The sequence below is a fragment of the Cynocephalus volans genome, chromosome X (assembly GCF_027409185.1).
Source record: "Cynocephalus volans isolate mCynVol1 chromosome X, mCynVol1.pri, whole genome shotgun sequence".
Classification (NCBI taxonomy): Eukaryota; Metazoa; Chordata; class Mammalia; order Dermoptera; family Cynocephalidae; genus Cynocephalus; species Cynocephalus volans.
The window spans coordinates 117,921,089-117,942,816 of record NC_084478.1 but is presented as its reverse complement, the minus strand read 5'-3'; the positions used below and the strand labels follow the sequence as shown (position 1 = coordinate 117,942,816).

The 21,728-nt window shown below is 39.9% G+C and overlaps 1 protein-coding gene across 3 annotated transcripts; it reads right to left on the bottom strand.

The window, feature by feature from the left end:
• Window positions 1-158: 158 nt before the first annotated feature.
• Window positions 159-18,660, bottom strand: PRPS1 (phosphoribosyl pyrophosphate synthetase 1). 3 transcript variants are annotated; one of them, XM_063083340.1, is made up of 8 exons: window positions 18,425-18,498; window positions 9,484-9,571; window positions 8,518-8,701; window positions 7,355-7,453; window positions 6,114-6,238; window positions 3,151-3,324; window positions 1,172-1,331; window positions 159-757 (listed from the first exon to the last, which is right to left on the bottom strand). In XM_063083340.1, exons 3-8 carry the CDS (start codon window positions 8,620-8,622, stop codon window positions 665-667), a joined length of 756 nt encoding a protein of 251 aa, XP_062939410.1. In that variant the 5' UTR covers window positions 8,623-8,701; window positions 9,484-9,571; window positions 18,425-18,498; the 3' UTR covers window positions 159-664. The 3 variants fall into 3 exon arrangements, with proteins under 3 accessions (XP_062939410.1, XP_062939412.1, XP_062939409.1); XM_063083342.1 differs by having other exon boundaries at window positions 9,497-9,571; XM_063083339.1 differs by lacking the exon at window positions 9,484-9,571 and having other exon boundaries at window positions 18,425-18,660.
• Window positions 18,661-21,728: the final 3,068 nt, after the last annotated feature.

Here is a 21,728-nt window from a genome sequence, read left to right as displayed (position 1 = left end):
AGGAAAAGTCAAATTGAAAAGAACAGGTATAAAGGAGAATCCAAGGTACACAGTCATGCAGATGGCGATGGCGCACGATTCTTCTTCCCAAGAAACTGTTGCTGCACTGTGCTGCTCCCTTCCCCCCACCCCATCCCACGACCCCACCCAACAGCTGCTCAAGCTGAGCTGCCTGCTCCTGTCTTACAGGGTGCCCAGCTACCAGGAGTAGAGTTGGGGTTGCCAGGGCTCTTGCTGTAATTTAGCAGAGACCTTAGATAACTTGTCACACATGGGTTGCCTTTGTTGCTAGTTGTTCTGAACAAAGAAAACCCTGAAGTATTTACATGCTAAGTAGTCTGAGCTTCCCCAATCACATTCAAATCACACCCCTACATAACACCCTCAAAAGTTTGAAATCTTACAGTAGGTGAGCTGTAGTTAAAGCTACAAGGCTCCCAAAATCATGAAGGAAGCCAGAATGAGACTGTGCAGGTAGAAAATCCCAGCAGTTAATCTCAATCTGTCTTTCCCCAAATTAGGATAAACACTAATATATCTGATGTGGCACGTAGAAAGCTACACGGGAGCAAGCTGGGTCTTCTGCTGAACTTGCCATCAAATACTAAGGGTAAACAGGGGGTGGGGTTGGTTTTATTTTTTTAAAGCCGCAGAAGTTATTCTATTATAAAGGGACATGGCTGAACAAGTAGGAAACAGATTCCCCATTGTGAGTTCTCCTAATGGCTTCTGCAAGGATCATGGAGATGTCGATCACCTAGAAAGGCAAAAAAGGCATCAGGTTAATGTCATATGGACAGAGATGACTGGCCAATTTGCCTTTCCCCTTAAAACTGCTGCACTGCACTGTTTCTCCTCATTAGTCTTCACTCAGCTACTCTTCCTAACAATTTTTAATATAACCACTTAGGAAAGACCCAAAATGCTAATAGAAGAAAAACGCTGACTCAGGACCATCAAAATCGTGGTGGATTGGCATTTAAAAATCCTTAAGAATGAAAAAAAAAAAAAAGAAAGAAAATATGACCAAAAGAGGTTTGGGTAAAGGAGGGCCATGTGTCTTTGGAGTCCTCTTTAGGGGTGCCAAAGCACCCCTTCCTCCCATCACCTGGTAGTGAGTCACCTCCGGAACACTTAGCAAAGTCTATTTCTGCAAAACTTGCATTCTCACTTGAATTTTGGAGCAATGCTTCATCTTGTCCTCTTGAGGTATGGTATTGGTGACTACTACTGCTTCAAAGCACGCATTGTTAATGCGAGAAATGGCGGGACCAGAAAAGATTCCATGAGTCAAGATAGCATAAACTCTGGTGGCTCCAGCTGAGAGAAGTCTAGAAGAAAAAGAGTTGATCTGGATTAATCTTACCTGTCACTACAGAATCGGAGTTAGGGAGTATATTAGCTTGCTTGGGCTACCATAACAAAATACCATAGTGGGCGGCTTAAACAACAGAAATTTATTTCTCACAGTTCTGGAGGCTGGGATGTCCAAGATCAAGATGCAGACAAGGCAGGTTTCATTCTGAGGCCTCTTCTCGTGGCTTGTAGGTGGCTGTCACCTTGCTGTGTGCTCACATGACCTCTTGAGCACGTGAATGGGAGAGTGTCACCAAGCGGTCTCTTCTCCTAAGGGCACTAATCCCATCATGAGGACTCTGACCTCGTGACCTCATCTAAACCTAAATAACTTCCAAAGGTAATTCCAAATACCATCACATCAGGAGTTAGGGTTCAACATATGAATTTTAGGAGGACACAATTCAGTCCACATCAAGGAGAGAGAACTGCACTATGAACTTACCTGAATAGGTTTGGATTAGTGTAAAAGACTGTTGTGGCACAGACTACTGTGCTTAACAAAATCCATCTCCTCTTCTTCCTGAGCACATAGCCAAACTATAATTCCCAGCCTCCCTTGCATAATTAGGTGTGACCATGTGACTTAATTTCGGCTAGTAAAATGTGGGCAGATACAATGTACACCATTTCTTGGCTGGACTTATAAAAATTGTACAGGGGTGAGTGATCCTCTCCATTCTTTTTCCTTTCTGGCTAGCCAAAATGGAAATGTGTCCCAAGATAATCTTGGAGGCCACATGTAAAAGATGCAGCACCACAAGACTGAAAGAGTGTGGGTCCTGAACTATTTGGTTAGAGAAAAATGAGTCCAACCAGGAATACTCGCATTGGAGTGTGCCATGGATGAGAAAGAAACTATCATGTGATACCACTGACATTTCAGGGAGTTGATCTGTTATAGCAATGAGTATTATCTTACTAATACAAGGATGAAATGGATTTTCTAAATGTAAACTCCTGGATCCAAGCCAGGAATCATCCAGCACCCAAATACTTTTTTAGCGCCTATTATGTGCCAGACACTATGAAAGGCGCAGACACATGGTGGTTTAAAAAAAAAGCACTATAAGAGACAATGCTGACCACAGTGGCTTGGACTGCAAGCAGTGAGGAGCCACTTAAGATTTTGAAGGAGAGGAGTGATGGGATCTAGTCTTAGTCATAGGAAGGTTAGCAAGTGCGAAGGCAATGTGAAAGATGGACTGGGGAGGTGACAGACTGGTGACTGGCAAGAGGGCAGAGCAGGAAGCAACTTAGAACAGTGCAGGCAAGAGAAGAAAAGTAATATGAAAACAAGCAGGAGCAGCTAAAATAGTCAGTCAAAAGGTAAGGTCAAAGTTTCCATCTCAGATAAAATATAAAGATGAGAATACATTTCTGTCTGCTCAGATCTGTGGATTTCTTCCTTAACTCATTAAAACGAAAAACTATCAAAAATAGAGTGCTCAGGGTGACGAAAAAACTTTGGAAATGGTAGTGGAGATGGCTGCACAACACTGTGAATGTAATAAATACCACTGAATTGTAAATTTAAAATGGTAAATCTTGTTATATATAGCTTAGCACAATAAAAATTGAAGTAAAAAAAAAAAACCTAAGAAAACCTGGAAAAAAAAAAGTATCCATCAACTTACATGTATTTATCATTCGAGCCTAGGGTGATGAGTATTTCCCAAAGTTACCTATCTCCTCAATTCAGTTAGTTCCAAAATGAACTGGCAGGCTAAAGGCATTCCGGCAGCAGTTGTTAGCTTTTTCTTCTAACCCCCAGCTCCAACACACCGCACTCACTTGTCAGCTGCATGGCAAATCGTGCCACAAGTGTCAGCCATGTCATCCACTAGGATGGCCACCCGATCCTTCACATCTCCCACTAGCACCATGCGGTCCACTTCATTGGCCTTCTTCCGTTCTTTGTGAATCAAGGCAAAGTCCACGTTTAACCGGTCTGCAATGGAGGTCACTCTGCAAAACGGGATGTTCAAAGTTCAAAGATGTGTGTTTGTGGCTTCTACGACAAAAGAAATGGACTAAAAAATGAAGAAAAAAAAGAATAAAAAATAATTTAAAAAAATACAACTATTTAGGTAGGATTTATACTGTGTTAGGTATTATAAGTAACACAGAGATGATTTAAAGTATACAGGAGGATGTGCATAGATTATATGCAAATACTATGCTACTTTATATTGGGGACTTGAATACCCATGAATTTTGGTATTCACAGGGGTTCCTGGAACCAATCCCCCATGGATACCAAGGGATGACTATATTCAAACTTAGATGATCATTCATTTCTGGGTAGGGGATAGACAGACATCCTTGCCAGTCCTGGGAAGCAGTATAAGGCTAAGGCATGTTTATTTAATGAACTGGCAGCAGAAGGGAAGAGAAAGAAGATTTCATTAACTAATGCTGGGAGGGGCTGGCCCGTGGCTCACTAGAGAGTGTGGTGCTGATAACACCAAGGCCAAGGGTTCGGATCCCTGTATAGAGATGGCCGGTTAGCTCAACATGGGAGAGCGTGGTGCTGACAACACCAAGTCAAGGGTTAAGATCCCCTTACCAGTCATCTTTAAAAAAAAAACAAAACTAATGCCAGGAGTGCAAAGACCATCCCAGTTCCCATCATGGAAGACCCGTGACTCGAGATGGTGGTGAGAAGTGAACCTGAAGCTGGCAGGAGAGGAGCAGTGCCCAGCCTGTTCCAATGCCTGTGCCCTCACTGCTCCCCTCAGCAATAGTGGCAAAACATCCACCAACTGTCATTGTCAACTGTACCTGGACACCAAGCTTGGGAATTCCATTTACGAATGCTAGAAAGAAAGTTATACCAATTAATCAAATTGGGCATCTCACTGTACAGCCCAAAGTATCTTCAAATCAAATCAATTGCTATTTTCTTTACTTATTACAAGATAATACAAACCAGACTAGAAGGTGGGGTAGAAGACAAATCTGTCTGGTGACAAACTACCACATAATTCACTCAAACAGAAATCCATTCACTGTAAATGACAGAGGGCTGTCCCAGTGACATGTACATCCATCCTCCACTGTGCCATCTTCATCATGCATGAAGATGAGGCCTGTGCTTTAGGTTTTATCTTTTTTTTTAATGTAGCATTGATTGAGCTCTATCATTATGTCCTGTGTCCCTTGTGAGTATGGTCACATATCTGAGTTTTACTGGATAGAGGAGAACCTGTGACCATACTGTAAGGTTTGAACCACCATCTGGGCAACATTTGTACCTTGATCTAAATGAGCCACACCCTGTGCTCTCCAGCAGTAATGTTTGGGCACATAACATCAATGGTAACATATCTGCTTAGAATAATTACTTATCTGAGGCATATGCATGATTAGTTCAAATGTCCCAAACCGTCCGCACTCAATGGCCAACAAACTCAGTGACCAAAAAGCATAAAAAGGGCTAGAAAAAGTAACTCTCTACGCTCCTGAGTGGAGAACTATTGTGCAAATCACAACTACACAGGGATCTCTACCTACTCCCAAAACCATGCTAAGACAGAAGTGATAGCCACTCACTTGGAAAATACTCCATCACTATAAGACAATTATAACGGGAAAACAAACAAACAAACAAACAACAACAAAAAACAAGTAGCAATAAGTCATCTACCCAAGGCAGTTTTCCTGTATTCAACTTTGAAAAGAAAACCTGTTTGATTATTTCAAATGTGACAATTTTCTAAGTCTCATGGCAAGATGTGAAAATAATGCCCAATAAGTTAAGACAAGTATGACAACTACCAGTAGGGGGATGTTTTTTAGGCTCTGTCCCTAGTATTATGGATGGTAACTGGTGATTACATGGGACTCATCAAGCCATACATCTGGATGGATAACAGAACTTAAGTTCTCAGCTTATCAGTTTTGTTGAAGTTACTGAAACAAAGAGGTTGTTGAGAAACAGCCACTGAAGATTAGAATGGCTTTTAGAAAGTTCTGAATTAGCTTTTCCTAATCATCTGTGTTTTGTAGTTCTTCATTCTATTTCCACAACAAAAAGAACATGTGTCATACTTTTGAATACATTACTAACGAGTAGTCCACTAATGAAATCAAGAGCTCTTAGTCTAGGGCCAGCCCATGGCTCACTTGGGAGAGTGTGGTGCTGACAACACCAAGCCAAGGGTTAAGATCCCCTTACTGGTCATCTTAAAAAAAAAAAAAAAGAGCTCTTAGTCCGTACCATGTGAGCTGTAAAGTATTATAACTGGCAACCCTTGGTATTCAATTTGTCTAAAATTTTAAGATCATGGCTTTAAATAAAAATACCACTCTTTATATTCTTTCCTGCCTAATATTTTAATCCCAAAGATCAAAATGGTCTAACCAACAGCATTATAAGAGGTGTGTAAACAGCTTACTTGTTCACTAATATGTGGTTGATAGCAGCTGCCATTCATTAGAAAACCAAATTTCTTACCCTTCCCAATAGGTTTATAGCAGTGTTGCTAGCTCTCTAGTGCCAAGTTACTAATGTGTTACAGTCAAGCCCACAATACTATGACTATCTAGGGCCCCCTTTCTGTCTTGTCTTTCAAGTAGTGATTTGGGCCAGTAAAAAAGTGAGCAAAACTATATTCAACCCATGTCCCCGCTACTGGTACATCCATTTTGAAGTACTTAAAAGCTGCCACTTGGATAGAAAAACATCACTTTCTGACACAACTGTCTGAAAGATTTTCCCAGTACACTGGAAAGAATACTAATTTCCACCATACCTCTTAGCTCCACCAGCATCAGGTGAGACAATAGTGCAGTTCCTCCACTCAGAGATATTCTCCCTTATCCACTTCAGGACAGCTGGCTCTGCATACAAATTGTCCACTGGGATATCAAAAAAGCCCTGCAGAAAGAAGCTGGATCAGTTTTCCTTCATCTTCCTTCTCTTCCATCTAACACAAAGAAAGTACTAACTTGTGCCAGAGAATACCTTACTACAACATTCAAACTGATAGGAAAGCATATGACAGATTGTAAAAATGGCTTCCTCAAATCTCGGCCATGTGAGAATTCCCAGTCTAGATCAGCAAAGCCAGACCTCAGCCAACCCACAACTTACCACAGGAATATGGGTGAGCCCTTGTGAAGAACAGCCAAGTTCAGACAAGACCATAAGAACTGCCCAGCCAACATGCAGACTCATGTGTTCATAAATACTGCTTTATGCCACTAAATGTTAGGCTGGTTTGTTAAGGAGCAAAAGCTAACTGGCAAACCAATTAGAGATGCTATGGTATATAAACTTAGTGGAAGCTATTTATAATAAATGGTCACAAAGAATAACTAGAAGTCAAGAGATTGTGTTCCAATTCTAGTTGACACAAATTAGTTTTATTTCTTAATTAAGTTGTTCCTCTTCTATAAAACAGGTACAATCCCCTGTCCAATGTACTTCATTGGATTGCCACAAGCTTCAAATAAAAATGATTTGAAAGTCTCTTTCAACAGTAAAAAATAAAAGTGGTATTCTACTCCCCTTACTCTGGGTTTATGCTAGAAAGTAGATTCTAACATCTGTGGCTCTAAAGTTAAGACTGTGAATATTTAAGGGGAACAATAATGGTAACAACAGCTCCCATTTGCTGAGTACCTGTCAGGGGTCAGGCATTATATTATGAATTAATATCTTATTTTATACTCACAATAATGAAAAAGTATATGTTCAGAGAAGTTAAGTAAACTGCCCAAGGTTATAGAACTAGTAAGCAACAGATCCAGTATTCAAAGTGTCTGATCCCAAAGCCCATGTTCTTCCCATAATACCAGATTACCTCCCGATCTAACCACCCCAGATGATTAAGATCATGAACTATGCTTAAAGTGAATATGTTTAAAATGTTGTCAATATCTAGTTTATTTGAGCTGTACTTTGGCGGTTTTGGGTTTCTCTGCAGTTTTTAACATTATCAGTCTTCCCCTCCCATCTTTTTAACCCACAATATTTAGCTTCCACTGATACCTGAATTTGAGAAGCATGTAGGTCCATAGTGATGATATGATCTGCGCCTGCTACAGATAACATATTTGCGACAAGCTTGGCTGAGATTGGAGCCCGGCTCTAAATGGAAGGGAGGAAAGGAAAAATAAAAGCCAAAAAGCCAATTTGAAAAACAATTAATTTGCTCAAGAAACATTTATTTATTGTGCACCTACTATGTTTAAGGCACCGTGCTATCAGGAAATTCACAGCAAAAGACATGGCCACTGACTTGAGTAGATCGTAATCTAGAACAAATATTAAGTGGAACATCACTTTTCCAACTCAGGATACCTATTTCAGTAAACACCTTCCTAGCTTTCATTTTCTTAACCTCATGTACATATTTTCAGTCTATTCAAGTGTTTCCAATGCTCAATTATTAAAACTATGCAGACTTTAAAAATCTTTTTAAAAATAATTTAATTAAAATCTCTTTTAACATGTACATACTGAAACCTACATAACATCTAACACGTCAAAGTTTAAAGATAAATCACAGAATGGAAATTAGTTTCTTTTATAGATTACCTTACTCACTACCTTACTCATCTGGAGGTCAACATTCCAGCAACCTTAACTCTCTCAAATAAAAGGTAAACATACCTGCTGTGCTGTAAAATAGCAAAGTCCATGCCCTTTGGTTTTATGTATATGCCTTATCCTCTTATACACCAGATAAGGTGAGATTACACACACACACACACACACACACACACACACATACACACACACACACACACACACACACACACGAGGGTACTTCAAAAAGTTAACGGAAAGATTTGTATTATCTTTTAATTCTATTTTCCCACAAACTTTCTGAAGTACCCTCATATAGACATTACCAAGTATTCATGTAACAGACTTCAAGTTTTATGAATACGTCACAACTAGGATCCTGATCTTATGACACTTTGAGAAGATCTATCACAGTTTAAAAAATATTCTACTCCACAGATTACAAACGTGTTGCTTTATTTAAACCAATTACAAGCCTACTGTTTTGAAGATATGGTAATACCTAGGAAAACGAGATTTAAAAAATAGTCCCTAAATATATATATATCTGATGGTTAAGGAACTTTTTTGTGACTTTAGGCAAGTGTCCTGTTTCAGCTGCTTAAAAAAGATTCTGCCCTTACCTTATCCTTCTTATCCTGCCGGGCATAAGGGAAGCATGGGATGACGGCAGTAACCCGGCTAGCTGAAGCAATCTTGCAGGCATTAATCATAATCAAAAGCTCCATTAGATTGTCATTGATTTCACCACAACCACTCTGAACAATGTAGACATCCTCTCCGCGTACACTTTCACCAATTTCCACACTACAATGGGGAAAGAAGGGCAACATAAAACAATAGAGGTTTAAGTACTATATTCTACGTCTACAAACAGTAAGGTCTAAAAAGCACAGCTTCCCTACTAGTATGTTGTAAATGGGTTACAGCTACATGTGGATACTGATCCCCTCAGACTTCAGGAGATCCCAGGAAGGAGCCCCTATACCAGAAGCAGTTTACTGCCTCAGTTTACTCCATTGCACTATACAAATACTACCATTTTCTACATGTGACATGACATGAAAAAGACTGCCTAACACTAGTCTAAAGTACTCACAAGTAATTAGACCAAAATTTCAGTAGGCAGTCCATATCTCATTTTGTACAGGTAAATGTAATGTGAGTGCAAATTCAATACATCACCTGTAACTGTTACATAATCCATACATAACAAAAGAAGTAGAAGTATCATAAAGATGAATCTCTACTCTTCTATAATGATGCTTTCTACAGAAGACAATACCACCTCTACGTATCGCAATTCACTCAATAAATATTAAATGCTCATATGCTAGTCACTGTGTTAGGTGTTAGGGATTCAATGGTGAATAAAACAGATGTAGTCCTTGCCCTCATTCTATGCTAACTTTACTTTGGTCCAATCAGTAAGTTTTGTTTAATAAATCTCCATAGGAAGTTACTCTAATTATGGAGTAGGGCTATATTTTATCAGAAAATGAAAGCTTCAATACTCATACTTGGGTCCCCACCAAGAAAAACTTATAAGCAAAAAAAAAAAAAAAAAAAAAAAATCATCTCAGTGACACCTCAAAGCAGTACCGTTTTCCCAATTAATCTTCTAGCTTCTAGGTGTCTGTGTGCAGACAAGGAGTAGATCAGAATGGCTGATAACCCCTATTGAGCAAGAGAAAAACTTCAGTTCAAATCAAAAGACAATACAGTTATTAAATAAAAGATTCATACTTTTACCTCTCTCTAACTCTTCTATCTTCTGGTGTGGCTTCAAGAACTACCTAATGTCCTATGACTGTTAGGATCAATTTTAACCCACTCCTTTCTCCCTCCCCCACAACTTCAAGGAACGTTATGAATGGGACTTATATCAAAATCAGCATAAGTAATTCCATTGTCCAAAGAAGCTAATATAGGAGATAATTACTTACTAATTCCTTTTTAAACCAAGTAGCAATTGAAGGGATTCTACTTTTAAAAAGAATGGATTAGTGTACATTGTAAAGCAAGAAAAAAAATGAAGGCATATAAAAAAAAAATCAAACCAGAAACCAATTAAAACAGGGAAGAAAGATGAGATTCTCAGGAGCCAGAACAAAAAGAAAAACACCATTTGCTTAGGATATCTGAAGATAAACCTTCTTCAGGCACTGAAATTAAGAAGTATTTTATTCTACGGATCCTTATGCTCAAGTACATTATTTGCTCAAGTCAATAATCTAAGTTTCTATCTCAAGAAACTACAAAAAGAGCAAAATAAACACAAAGAAAGCAGAAGGAAGAAAATAACCATAAGAGCTGAAATCAACGAAATTAAAAACAGGAAAACAATAGAGAAAAATCAATGAAACAAAAAGCTGGTTCTTTCAGGGAGTAAGAATCAATTGATAAACCCCTAGGAAGAATGACAAAAACAGCCTCACTGAAGAATTCTACAAGCATTTAAAGAAGAATTAACACCAATTTTGCACTCTTTTCCAGAAAACAGATGGGGAAGGTACATTTTCCAACTCATTTTGTGAAGGCAGTATTAACTCAGATACCAAAACCAAAGACAATATAAAAAAAGAAAACTACAGAGGGGGAGAAGACGGTGGATGTGGTTACAACAGGGCAACAGGAAGGATCCTTGTGGTGATGGAACCGTTTTTCATCTTGACTGTATCAATGTTAATATGCTAATTGTACACTATAGTTTTTATAAGAAAACTATAGTTTGGAAAAACTGATTGGGAACCTTGGGAAAACTGGGTAATGGATACACTGATCTCTGTATTATTTCTTATAACTGCATGTAAATCTAAATCACCTTAAAATTCAATTTTAACAAAAAGTGCAGTATTATACCTTGTGTATGCTTGAGTCAACCATTACTGCAGCCCTTAATGAAAGCTGAGGTCGTTAAGAATATAACTAAAAACAAAGGCACTTGTATAGTCAGTTAAAAAACCTAGCCCAGCTGTATTATTTTCTGACAAACTATGTGAGGGAATTTGGAGAACTTCGACTTTAACAGCTAATCTGAGAAATAGCTCATCTCAAAATATTTTCTCCCTAGCTTATGCGCCAGCCACACTCTCTTCTTTACATTCCTTGAACACACCTTTCTCCACTTCACAGCCTTTGCACATCTTCTCACTACCCAGAATGCTCTTCCTATAACCACCTCACTCATTTTTCAGGTCTCCAATCAAAATACCTTCCCTAATCACCTTCTCAAAAGTGACTTCCTGGACAACCTGTAAGATTAAAAGTGACTTAATCATATCAACCAATTGTACTGTATGGACCTCATTCACATATCAATTCAAACAAACTGAGAAAAAAAACCTATACATTTAGTAGATAAAGAAATTTGAACACTGGCTAGCTATTTAATATTAAGCGATTACTATTAATTTTTTTAAGTACAATACTGTTATTGTGATTACTGAAATATATATATGGATGATATAATATCTATGTTTGCTTCAAAATAATTTAATTCTTGGGGTGTGTGTGAAGGGGGAATAATAGATGAAACAAGACTAGCCATAAACTAATAAACTGCTCAAGTGGATGATGGGTGTGGGGGGTGAGGGGATAATTGTACCATTTTCTCTACTTCTGTATGTTTAAAATGTTCCATAATAAAAAAGTATTAAACAAAGTGACCCTCACCAGGTATTTTCTCATCACTCTGGTTATTCCCTTCAGAACACTTATCACAATTTGTTATCACCCTGTTATACTTGTTTATCGTCCGTCTCCCGCACTAGAATGCAAGCTCCATGAAGGCAAGGACCAGAACTGTCATGCTCACCAGTATCTCCAGCCAGCCAGTGCCAACGACATGAAGAATGAATGAATGAGTGAATGAAAATGAATGAATACCTCTCAGGATTAGTCTGCCTCTTGCTTCCACCCACTTTAGGCAGAATATGAACTGGCTGCAGGCCTGCTACTGGGAAAATTTAGAAAACTGACTTTTATCATCCTTTGCAAAATAATTCACTTTTGTTTGGTTCTACGTTGGAGGAAAGTAGAAACAACACATTTCTTTAAAAGATTTTGACAAATCCGCTCATACCCTTTTGCATAAGATACTTGTATGATGTTTAATTTGGGGTAGAACCACAACCTGATGGGCCTACCATGATGAAATAGTAACAAAGAATTTTATGGCAGGATCCTTAAATAGTGGCACTGAGTAAGGTAATGAACAATATAGCAATTTGTGAACCCCCATGCAGCTCAACCGACATGGTCGTCTACCCTTTCTTTTTGTTTTAACTTAGGATACTTAATTTGATTCAGCTTTTATATGAATTTTGCCTGATCTTCAGCTATAAAAAGTAAAAGGACAAGTATCCTCTATGCTGAGGACATTTTATTAATCACCAAGATCAGCCTTAAGAAACAACTGAACCTGTTGGGAATATCAACTATGCCAAAGCCAAAACTGCTTTCTGAAGACATTCTTCAAAATTCAAATAGGCAGGAGGGAGCCAGGTAGGGCTTTCTAGAACATCTCCCAAGTTTACCAAAGTGTAGGCCCTAGAATGGCATAGTCCAGCATGTAGCCACTGGTCTCGTGATTATTGAGTACCTGAAATGTGTTTGTCACTGAGGAACTGAATTGTGTATTTAACTGATGTGCTTTAAGTGAAAAATATATAACTTATTTTGAAGACAGTATAAATAAAAGAGAAAATATATCTCAAGTTTATACTGACTACATGTTGAAATTATATTTTGGATATATTGGGATAAATGAAATATATTATTAAAATTAATAAAAAACTCAAATGGATAGAATAACACCTCCTGGAAGTAGGGATGTTCTGCAAACTACTCATTGTGGCAGAACCAAATAAGAGGCAGTGGTCATTTAAAGGGACTTCTCAGATCTTCCATACTACTAACACTGCCCTTTGAGAGATTCCAGACTAAAAGAGCCCCTTCTATGTTTTATGGTATGCAACTTGGGGGTTTTGACCAAGTACTTCCAATATTTGAGCAAGTTCAAAATGCAGAAAATTTTAATTCTGCCCACATTTATCCTCCACACCTCACTTCTTCTTTGACAAAGATCTCCATTTCCCTGGGGGAGAATGAAAGTCAGGCACATTGATTTCCAATAATGTCAACTTTGCCCTCTACATCTGCTAACAGAAACCTATGGCTCTTGTTTCACTCAAGAACACAGAATATCATCTGTGCTACAGGCATTCACTTGAGTCAGGTTGTCTGATAAGCAGCTAGAGAACAAACGTACAGTTTCATAATTGATCCAAGACAGTACAACAGACAGGCTAACTATCTACTCCTCTAGGTTTTTAAAGCTTTATTATCATCAAATAAGACCAGAAAACAACATACTTAGACCATGGTGGATTATCTCCCTTTACATATGCCTCAATTATCAACTCAATATAAAAAATACCCACAAAATTGCTGTATTGTTCATTATGTTACTTAATTTCACTATTAAATGTTACCACCCATAAAAAGAATTCTTAGGATTTTGTGCCTGGAAGTCTCTAAAGAGTTTTATGAAAATAAAAACTACATAATCCATTGCATATGCCTTTATTCCTTTGGTTGTCAGGAAGCCAAGGGATACAGTTAAAATAATACTAAACTTCAGTAATCATTTTATGCCAAATTCTTGGCACAATTACTGTAGTCCTTTGTTCCATAAGGCTTCTGATATCTATCTTCTTAACAAACCATGTGACTATCATGAAACACACTTCAAATCCATTCTTGAAAGTAAGTAAGGTATTAGTTATAAAATTAAATTATCACTGCCAATTTAAACATCGGAGAGCATCTGATAAATATATAGCTTTAGTAGACGTGATTCGTTTTTAATTATATATTCTAACATCACATAAGGCTTGAAGAATAATTTTTTAAAAATCACTTAGCTCACAACTGAACACATCGCTAGTACCATTTTTGTTATATCACTTAATAAGCAACGAATGGTTCATCCATTTCCCAAAGCCAAATTTAAAACTAAAACTCACCCTCAACATAGAAAGATGTTTGTTATAACAAGGCATGCATCTACTAACTTGAAAAACTTATTTAACTATTAAAAATAAGGTAGTATGGGCCGGCCTGTGGCTCACTCGGGAGAGTGTGGTGCTGATAACACCAAGGCCACGGGTTCGGATCCCACATAGGGATGGCCGGTTGCTCACTGGGTGAGCGTGGTGCTGACAACACCAAGTCAAGGGTTAAGATCCCCTTACCGGTCATCTTTAAAAAAATAAAATAAAAAAAAAATAAGGTAGTACGAGTAAACTAGGACACTTACTTGTTTTACTGTGTATAATTCTTTTTTTTCCACCTTTGCTCACTTGATGAACTCCATATAATTCTACTAATCAAGACCAATCTTTCTAATAGTACTATAATGTACAGACTTTGACAAAGCCTTAAGTCCATGAACTACATACACTCAGATTATACAACTTGGTAATAAACAGTTCAATGAAACCTCTAAAAACCTTATTATTCTTATGGTTTCCTCTAAGTCTAAGAGATAAATTATAGCAGTGACTGATGGAAGAACAGTTATACCTAAAATCTTGTTTGCTCCTAATATAATCTATTAGGTGGAAAGACCTAGTTCAGCAATTTAGAGGGTAACACTCCTTGTTCTCTCCCTCCAGCTAATGGAGTGTTCTCCAAGTGGCTTTGGGCCAATAATTCTCCCAGCAGTTTTGGAGAGGCCAGAGGAAAGGATATGTCTATCCAATGAGTAAGAAAACTAGCTTCCTCTTTTCCCTTTTCTTCAGCACCAGGCATAATGCATCCTGGCACTGAATGTTAAAAAACACAAAAAGGAAATAAAGTAAACCTAAAAGGCAGATGGTATTCCTAAGAAAAATCTCAAGAATTTAGACTATGGAGAAGTTGGCATGTACAAAGTACATGGGATAAACTAAACAAAGGATATGGTTCTTAGGAAAATCCTAGGCAACCAAGGTTAAAGTCTTCCCTCTCTTAGACAATACAGAATAACCAAATATACCTAAGTTATTTATCAATATTGATGAGAATAGAGTCAAAACTTTAGTATATACAAAAGTTTCAAAAGCCAGGTGAAATAGCGTACCAGCAAAAGTCTAAAGCCATAATACCCAGAGATGGGCAAGTTACTTAATCTGAATCTTAGTTCCCACCTCCGTAGAGTAGCTCCCCATAGCAGTGTTGAGGGGATTAAAACAATGTGTAGAAAGTGCTTAGCATAGAAACTAGCACATCTTAAGCATTCACTATACATTAAATATTAATAATATTGCTGATGAGACTGGAGATTGGTTCAACTTTTCTGGGGAGCAATTTAGCAATAGGAATCAAAAGCCTGAAAAATAGTGTGTATCCTTTAACCCAGTAATTCCCCTCCTAGTGATTTATTCTAAGGAAATAATCAAGGATTTACATTCAAGAACTTTCATATAAAAGCATTAGATCAAAAATAAGAAATATCCACTAATAGGGATTTGGTTATCTAAAATTATGATATAACCATAAGACTATACAGCTATTTAAAATCACACAGACTAAATATTAAAGGGAGAAACTATTCAAAATGCGGTCAGCCCTCTGTATCTGCGGGTTCTGCATCTGGGGGTTCAACCAACTGTGGGTCAAAAATATTTGGAAAAAAATTCCACAAAGTTCCCAAAAGCAGAACTTGAATTTGCCATGTGCCAAGTACTACATTGAATCCACACAAATGAAATGATGTGTAGGCCTTGTATTAGGTATAAGTAATCTAGAGGTGATTTAAAGTATACAGGAGGATGTGCATAGGTTATATGCAAACACTACATCATGTTATAGCAGGGACTTGAGCATCCTCGGATTTTGGTATCCGTAGGGAGGTCCTGGAACCAGTCACCCATGGATACCAAGGGATAACTGTATATCATTAAGTGAAGGAAGCTATAAACAATGTGTTTTATATTTTTGAAAAAGTATATAAACACACAGATATGAAAAATAACACAAACATCTGGGAAGTCATAAGTTAAAATGTGAACAGTTTATCTTGAACAGTAGAATTATGACGGATATTTGTTTTTTTTATTTTGTCTTCTATGTTTTCCACATTTTCTGCATTACCATCACCACCCTTTCTTGCCAACATTACTTGCTGCACTTATTATGTGCTGGACAATATTTAAAGAACTTTACTCCTATCTCATTTAATCCTCACAGTAACTGTATGGGTAGATTCTATCTTACAGATGAGATTACTGAGGCAAAGAAAGGTTAAGGATTCAAATCTAGATTCTGATTCCAGTGTGCCTTAACTTTTAACCTCTATTTGTGTGGGGGGTGGGAATGGAAGATATGTATGTTTCCTAAATAACTGAACTGCCAAGGACAATCCTGATTTCAGAAGAAAAGCTACTCTGCTAAAGAAAGCACAAACCCCTGAGATTCTGCCACATTATAGCAAATAACAAAATTGTTTCAGTTGAAGATGGACTCTGGAATTCCTCATCTGATGACCCACAGCACCCACTCAGTTTCCCTGTCCATGATCTTTATTTTTTTTTAGCAGCTGGCAGGTTAAGGGGAACCGAACCCTTGACCTTGGTGTTACAAGGACACGTGCTAACCAGCCAGCCTTTGTCCATAATCTTTAGATCCTGAGAGTCACACAGGGGAGCAGTTACCATTTCTGCAGTGTAGAAAAAAACAAAGGTTGGTGGGGGGAGGGAGAGGCTCCATAGACAACATATTTGATTATGTTCAGAATAGTTAAGGAACCCAAAAGCCAGAAACAAGGAAACCTAACCAGTCAGCAATTTTCCATGATGGGCTTATCAAAATCAATCACTAGAAAACTAAGTTGTTCTCCCCCTCCCCTCTCCCAATATAGTCTCAGGTTCTGGTGTGTTTCATTATGCAGAGGGCAGCAGGATTAACACAAGGAGAAAATAAAGTACTTCATGTTTTTCCTAGAAGCATAGGGAAAGGATTTATAACCACAGGAGCCAAAGAAAACCTCTAAATGAAAAACATTCTTGTCCCCTAGCTATACTGCCCCTCAAAAAGTCTGGTCTTGTTTTGTCTTCTTTATGAAGGCCCATGAGCCATAATGGTGTGGTCAAAGCTAAAGACAGCAGCCTGTAAGCTTCTTTTGACTAAAGTATTGCCTGGTTACAGACAGCATCAGTATCTGCACTATCATTTGCATCACAACTAGTGGCACAACCCAAAAAGGAGCGGTCCGTTACAGATGGATATTTTTATCAGCTAGGTCTAAAAGATAAGGGGATTACACTTGGAAACCACTTTAAAGAAGAAAGTAAAAAAGTAAACAAAAGCATTTAGGAAAGAATGTTCGAAGTAATTGTAACTAATTTAACTGACAGTTAAGTTAAAATTTTTCCCTTAACAGATGACTGTATCTCTAAGATTGTGGGCACTGTCCTGATTTGATAGATAGGCTAAGAACAGAACAAAGTACAATCAGAAGATTCCACACTTAGGTGGAAGGAGTACTTAAGGAATCAGGAAACCAAGTTATCTCTAAAACGGTCTCACGCTGCGGGTAGAGGGTAGAAGGGGCGGAGGAGCAAGTTTTACTGGCAAAGCAATGAAAAAAATTCAGGTTGCAATGCACTGTTGATACCGGTCTTCCACTCCATTATCTGTCCTCAATTATCTTAACATTCAGGTATAAAATTGTTTCCTACATTCCTCACACGGCGCTAAGAGATATGGACAGTACAGGATAATGAAAAATATGCTTTCATATTATCTGTATCACTAGCTGCACGGGGGAAGGTCAAAGATTTCACAATTAAGGTTCCCGAAGACTTTCGGATTGGCTTAAGCTGGAGATGCTAGTTATCGAGGATGCAGAGTTAATGCATCACTTTATTCGGTCAATTAGATTTAAGTTTAATATGACTCAGATTATTCGGTAGACGATTCCAAAGATGTGAGAAGCCAATGTTTGCCAATCTAAGGGAAGTCCTCAGTAATATTCTTGGTGCCATCAGTACATCAGTTCCCTCAACACCAAACCCAACAGATACCATTTCGAGTTGAAAAGACCAAGGGGACTCTACGCGGTAGGTTCTCCGACGCAAGCTAGTCTAAGAGCTCAAGTGAACCCAGTCCAGCCTGGGTGTCTCAACAGCGAAGCGACAAAGCCACGTGTCTCCCGGCCGAGGCTAAGCGTCCGTCCTCTCCCGTCGCTCTAGGCAGACACCACCCCCACATTGGGTCCCAGATCCGGTCCCTTAAACCCAGCAGCTTCGCCTCGTGCTCCATGTTGACTCCACCCCACCGAATGGTGAGAAGGAACGTGACCCTCCCGCGAGAGGTAAAATAACGGAAACTGCCTGCGAGGCACGCTAGCCACAAATTTGCCCCGGGCTCCCCTCCCCCAGGCCCTCAGAACTCAAACAGCGGCCCTGTACCCCCGTACCCCCGTACCCCCATCCCCGCCGCCCGGGCAGGTGAGGTACGGTCGGGGTCCCAACTCGCCATTACCAGGTCTCCTGGTTGCTGAATTTCTTAGTCACCACCTTGCCTAGCTCCAGGCCCAGGCGGTCAGCAATTTTTTGGGATAAGTCCTGGTGAGAGCTGCCGCTAAAGATCTTGATATTCGGCATCTTGACCAACTGCCCGAGGCGCTTTTCGCTCAGCGAGCACTGCTGCCGTGGAGACCGGAACAGGAGTCTGCCCAGAGACTCAATACCACCCGCTTCGCGTTGCTACTCCGCCATCTTACATTCCCGCCCGGCGCGCGGCTCTAAATTACCCGGCGCCGGGAGGAGGGGTCATCAGAAAAGTCCACACCCCGCTCGCCCCGATTAGCTGAGCGGGGGCAAAGGGCGGAGTCCTCCCTGTAGTCCCGCCTCTCTCGGGTTCACTCAGATATTGGCTGGAGGGCATGAAGGAGGTGGGTCTGAGAAATACGCCCCCACCCCTTAGTTTGGCGGTGGGAGACAGGTGACGAGACAGCACGTGGAGGCGTTTGACCAGGGATGGAGGGATGCTGGTGAAGCGCAGGGCCAACTCTCCCGCAAGCGGGAAGTCAGCCGCACTTGCGTTTTCTTCTTCTTCAGCACAAGAAAGTAAGTCTGGCTCGGATTTACAGTTTCCTTTAAGAAAATCTGTTTATCAGTATGGCAGCCACATGAGTTTGCATGTTTCTGAACACTATTTTTATCTCTTTATAAGGATGGGGCTGAATTAAAGCACATTTACGACACAGAGAGACACCCATAACACAGGAGCATCCAAAGGGCTTGTTTGCCTTTTGTGATTGCACGCTGCCGCCTTTGCCTGGAAGACAAGTTCCAAGGGAACAATGTCTGAAGGCATGCCACCTGGCTCATCCAGAGACTGCAAGAGAAAGTAGCACTTTGTTTCTAACGCAAGGACCAAGTATGTTCAAACAAGTGTGGATTTTCTAGAATATCTAGGCAATAAAGATCTGATTTATTTAACCCTTGGAAAGGAAGGAAAATATAGTATACTATGGGACTTCTGATAAAGAGCCCTAAAGGAATCAGAAACCTGGTTTTTAGTCCTGTCTGCCTCATGTGAGCCTAAATGTCATCATCTGCAGGCTGCTAATGTGGCCATTTACACCATGTTTTCTTATCTTTATGATGATACTTGTTAATTGGACCAAAGTGAACCTTTACTCTTGCACCATGTTTTCGTTAAGCATATTCCAACCGTGGGTGAGGAGAAGAGAAAAATCATACAATTTTAGAATCAAAGCGACTGTACTGCTCATAACTACCAACTATAAAAATAGAAGGGACTTCAGAGATCATCAAGTCTACTAGCTTCATTTACATACGGTGAAACTGACACCCAGGGAGGGAAAGGGATTTAAGTGGCAAAGGAAGAAAGTGCTCAAAGCAGCATCCTGTCTTTCAGCTGTGTCCGTGGAGGACCTCTCCTTCTGACCTTTTGTCACACTTTTACAAGTTCAGAAATTTAATGTAGGCTCATTCATGGGTAGTGTATAGGGAGAAAGAAATAAACTGCAAGGCAGAATATTAGTAGTCTTCCATCATAGTTCATTCATCAAATATTTACTGAGTGCTTTATTGCATACAAGGCAGTGTGCTAGGTATTGAGGGGACTACAAAGTATTTGCCTCAAGGAATTCATTCATTCATTCATTAAGTATCTATTGAACACTTTTTATGTGCCAGGCCCTGTTCTGGAGTATTTTCTTATTATGGTAAGGAGTCAAGACTGGAAACAGGAAGACCAATTAGGAGTTGGCTTCCTAGAAGGGGAGATACGACATTTATACAAATAATTACAAGGCATGGTATAATTTAATACACTACCATAGAGAAGCCTGCATTTAGTAAAGGGTAAGTTGCTGTAACAAAGAGACTCTAAAATACAAGGGCTCAAGTCAGCCAGATTATTTCTGTCTTGCATAAAAGGCGGACTGGGCTAGGCCAGTGGGATAACTCTGTTCCACGCTAGGGTCGTACGAACATCCACATTCCAGCTGGTGAGAAGAGGAAAAGAAAAGAGGTCCAGATAAGGATTTCCTTTTAAGCAAGTGAGATGGAATTTGTCCATCTCACTTTCCCTCACATCCTTTTAGCAGGAGCTTATTTGCAAGTCCCACCTAACTGCAATAAAGACTAGGAAAGGTTTTGTTAGGGACCCCTCTGGCTTGGTGTTAACAGACTTTGGGGGGTAAAGTCTCAGGTGCTAGTTTTACCAAGGATAAAGTGATACCAAGGGGCCTTTCCTAGTACTTTTACTGCCGTGGGGGTGGCAAGAAGTAATAAGGCCCTTCTCAACGTGGCGAGAGAGGCTTTGGGATTCAGGTTTTAATATACACTTGCTGTCCCGGGCTCAGTTTAAAGTCTGAGGGGGTGGTGGGGAAAAGGATGAGGTAATAGAAGGTTGGCCTGTTCCCTAAGAAGATCCCTAATGAGCGAAAGAGTAGGGAGATACTGGCCTAAAGGCGATGAGCTGGAAGGGAGAGGTGTAAGAGTGAAGGTCCTACTGTACATAAGTTCGAGAGGGCTGAGGCCTGTGGGTTTGCGGGGAGCTGCCCATAGGCTAGTGAGTGACTGGTGGGTAGGCCAAAATGAGGGATGATTTCTGAGGTGCGAGCATGCATTACTGCTGTAGCATCCTCTGACGTGCAGGGAAAAGCCTTAATCCAACCTGAAAAGGTATCTGCTAGGGTTAGAAAATAGCGTGTCCTTTTGTAGGAGGAGTAATATAAGGGCTTAAGAAGGCGTAGTAGGGATTCATAGCCTAAATGAACTGAATTATGGAAATCTAAAAGGATTTGCTCAGCTTGTGTGGTAGGGAGTACACAGCAACCGGAGAGGGTATACCAGTTGTCCTTTCTTTGTGCTCCCAATTGTTGGGGGTGTTGTATTTCTTGAGGTGTGTATTGGGGTGAGGGTGTGGGGGCCATGAGAAGGACCTGAGCAGGAGAGGAAGAGTGGGGACCTGGTGATTGAGCAGCCTGTTTTGCAGTTAGATCTGCCAGTTTGTTTCCAAGGGCTATGGGGTCGTTGGAGGTTTGGTGTCCTCTGCAGTGTATAACCCCAACCTCCTTTGGGACTTGTGCAACCTCAAGAAGTGTCCTGAAAAGATGTCTGTTTTTTATGGGCCCTCCCTGAGTGGTCATGTATCCTCTCTCCTTCCATGTGGCCATGCAGGACTGTAGGGTGTGGTAAGCATACTTAGAGTCAGTGTATATATTGACTCTTTTGTTACTTGCCAGAGTGAGAGTGCGGGTGAGGGCAATGAGCTCTGCCTGTTGGGAAGTGGTGTTAGAGGGGAGGGG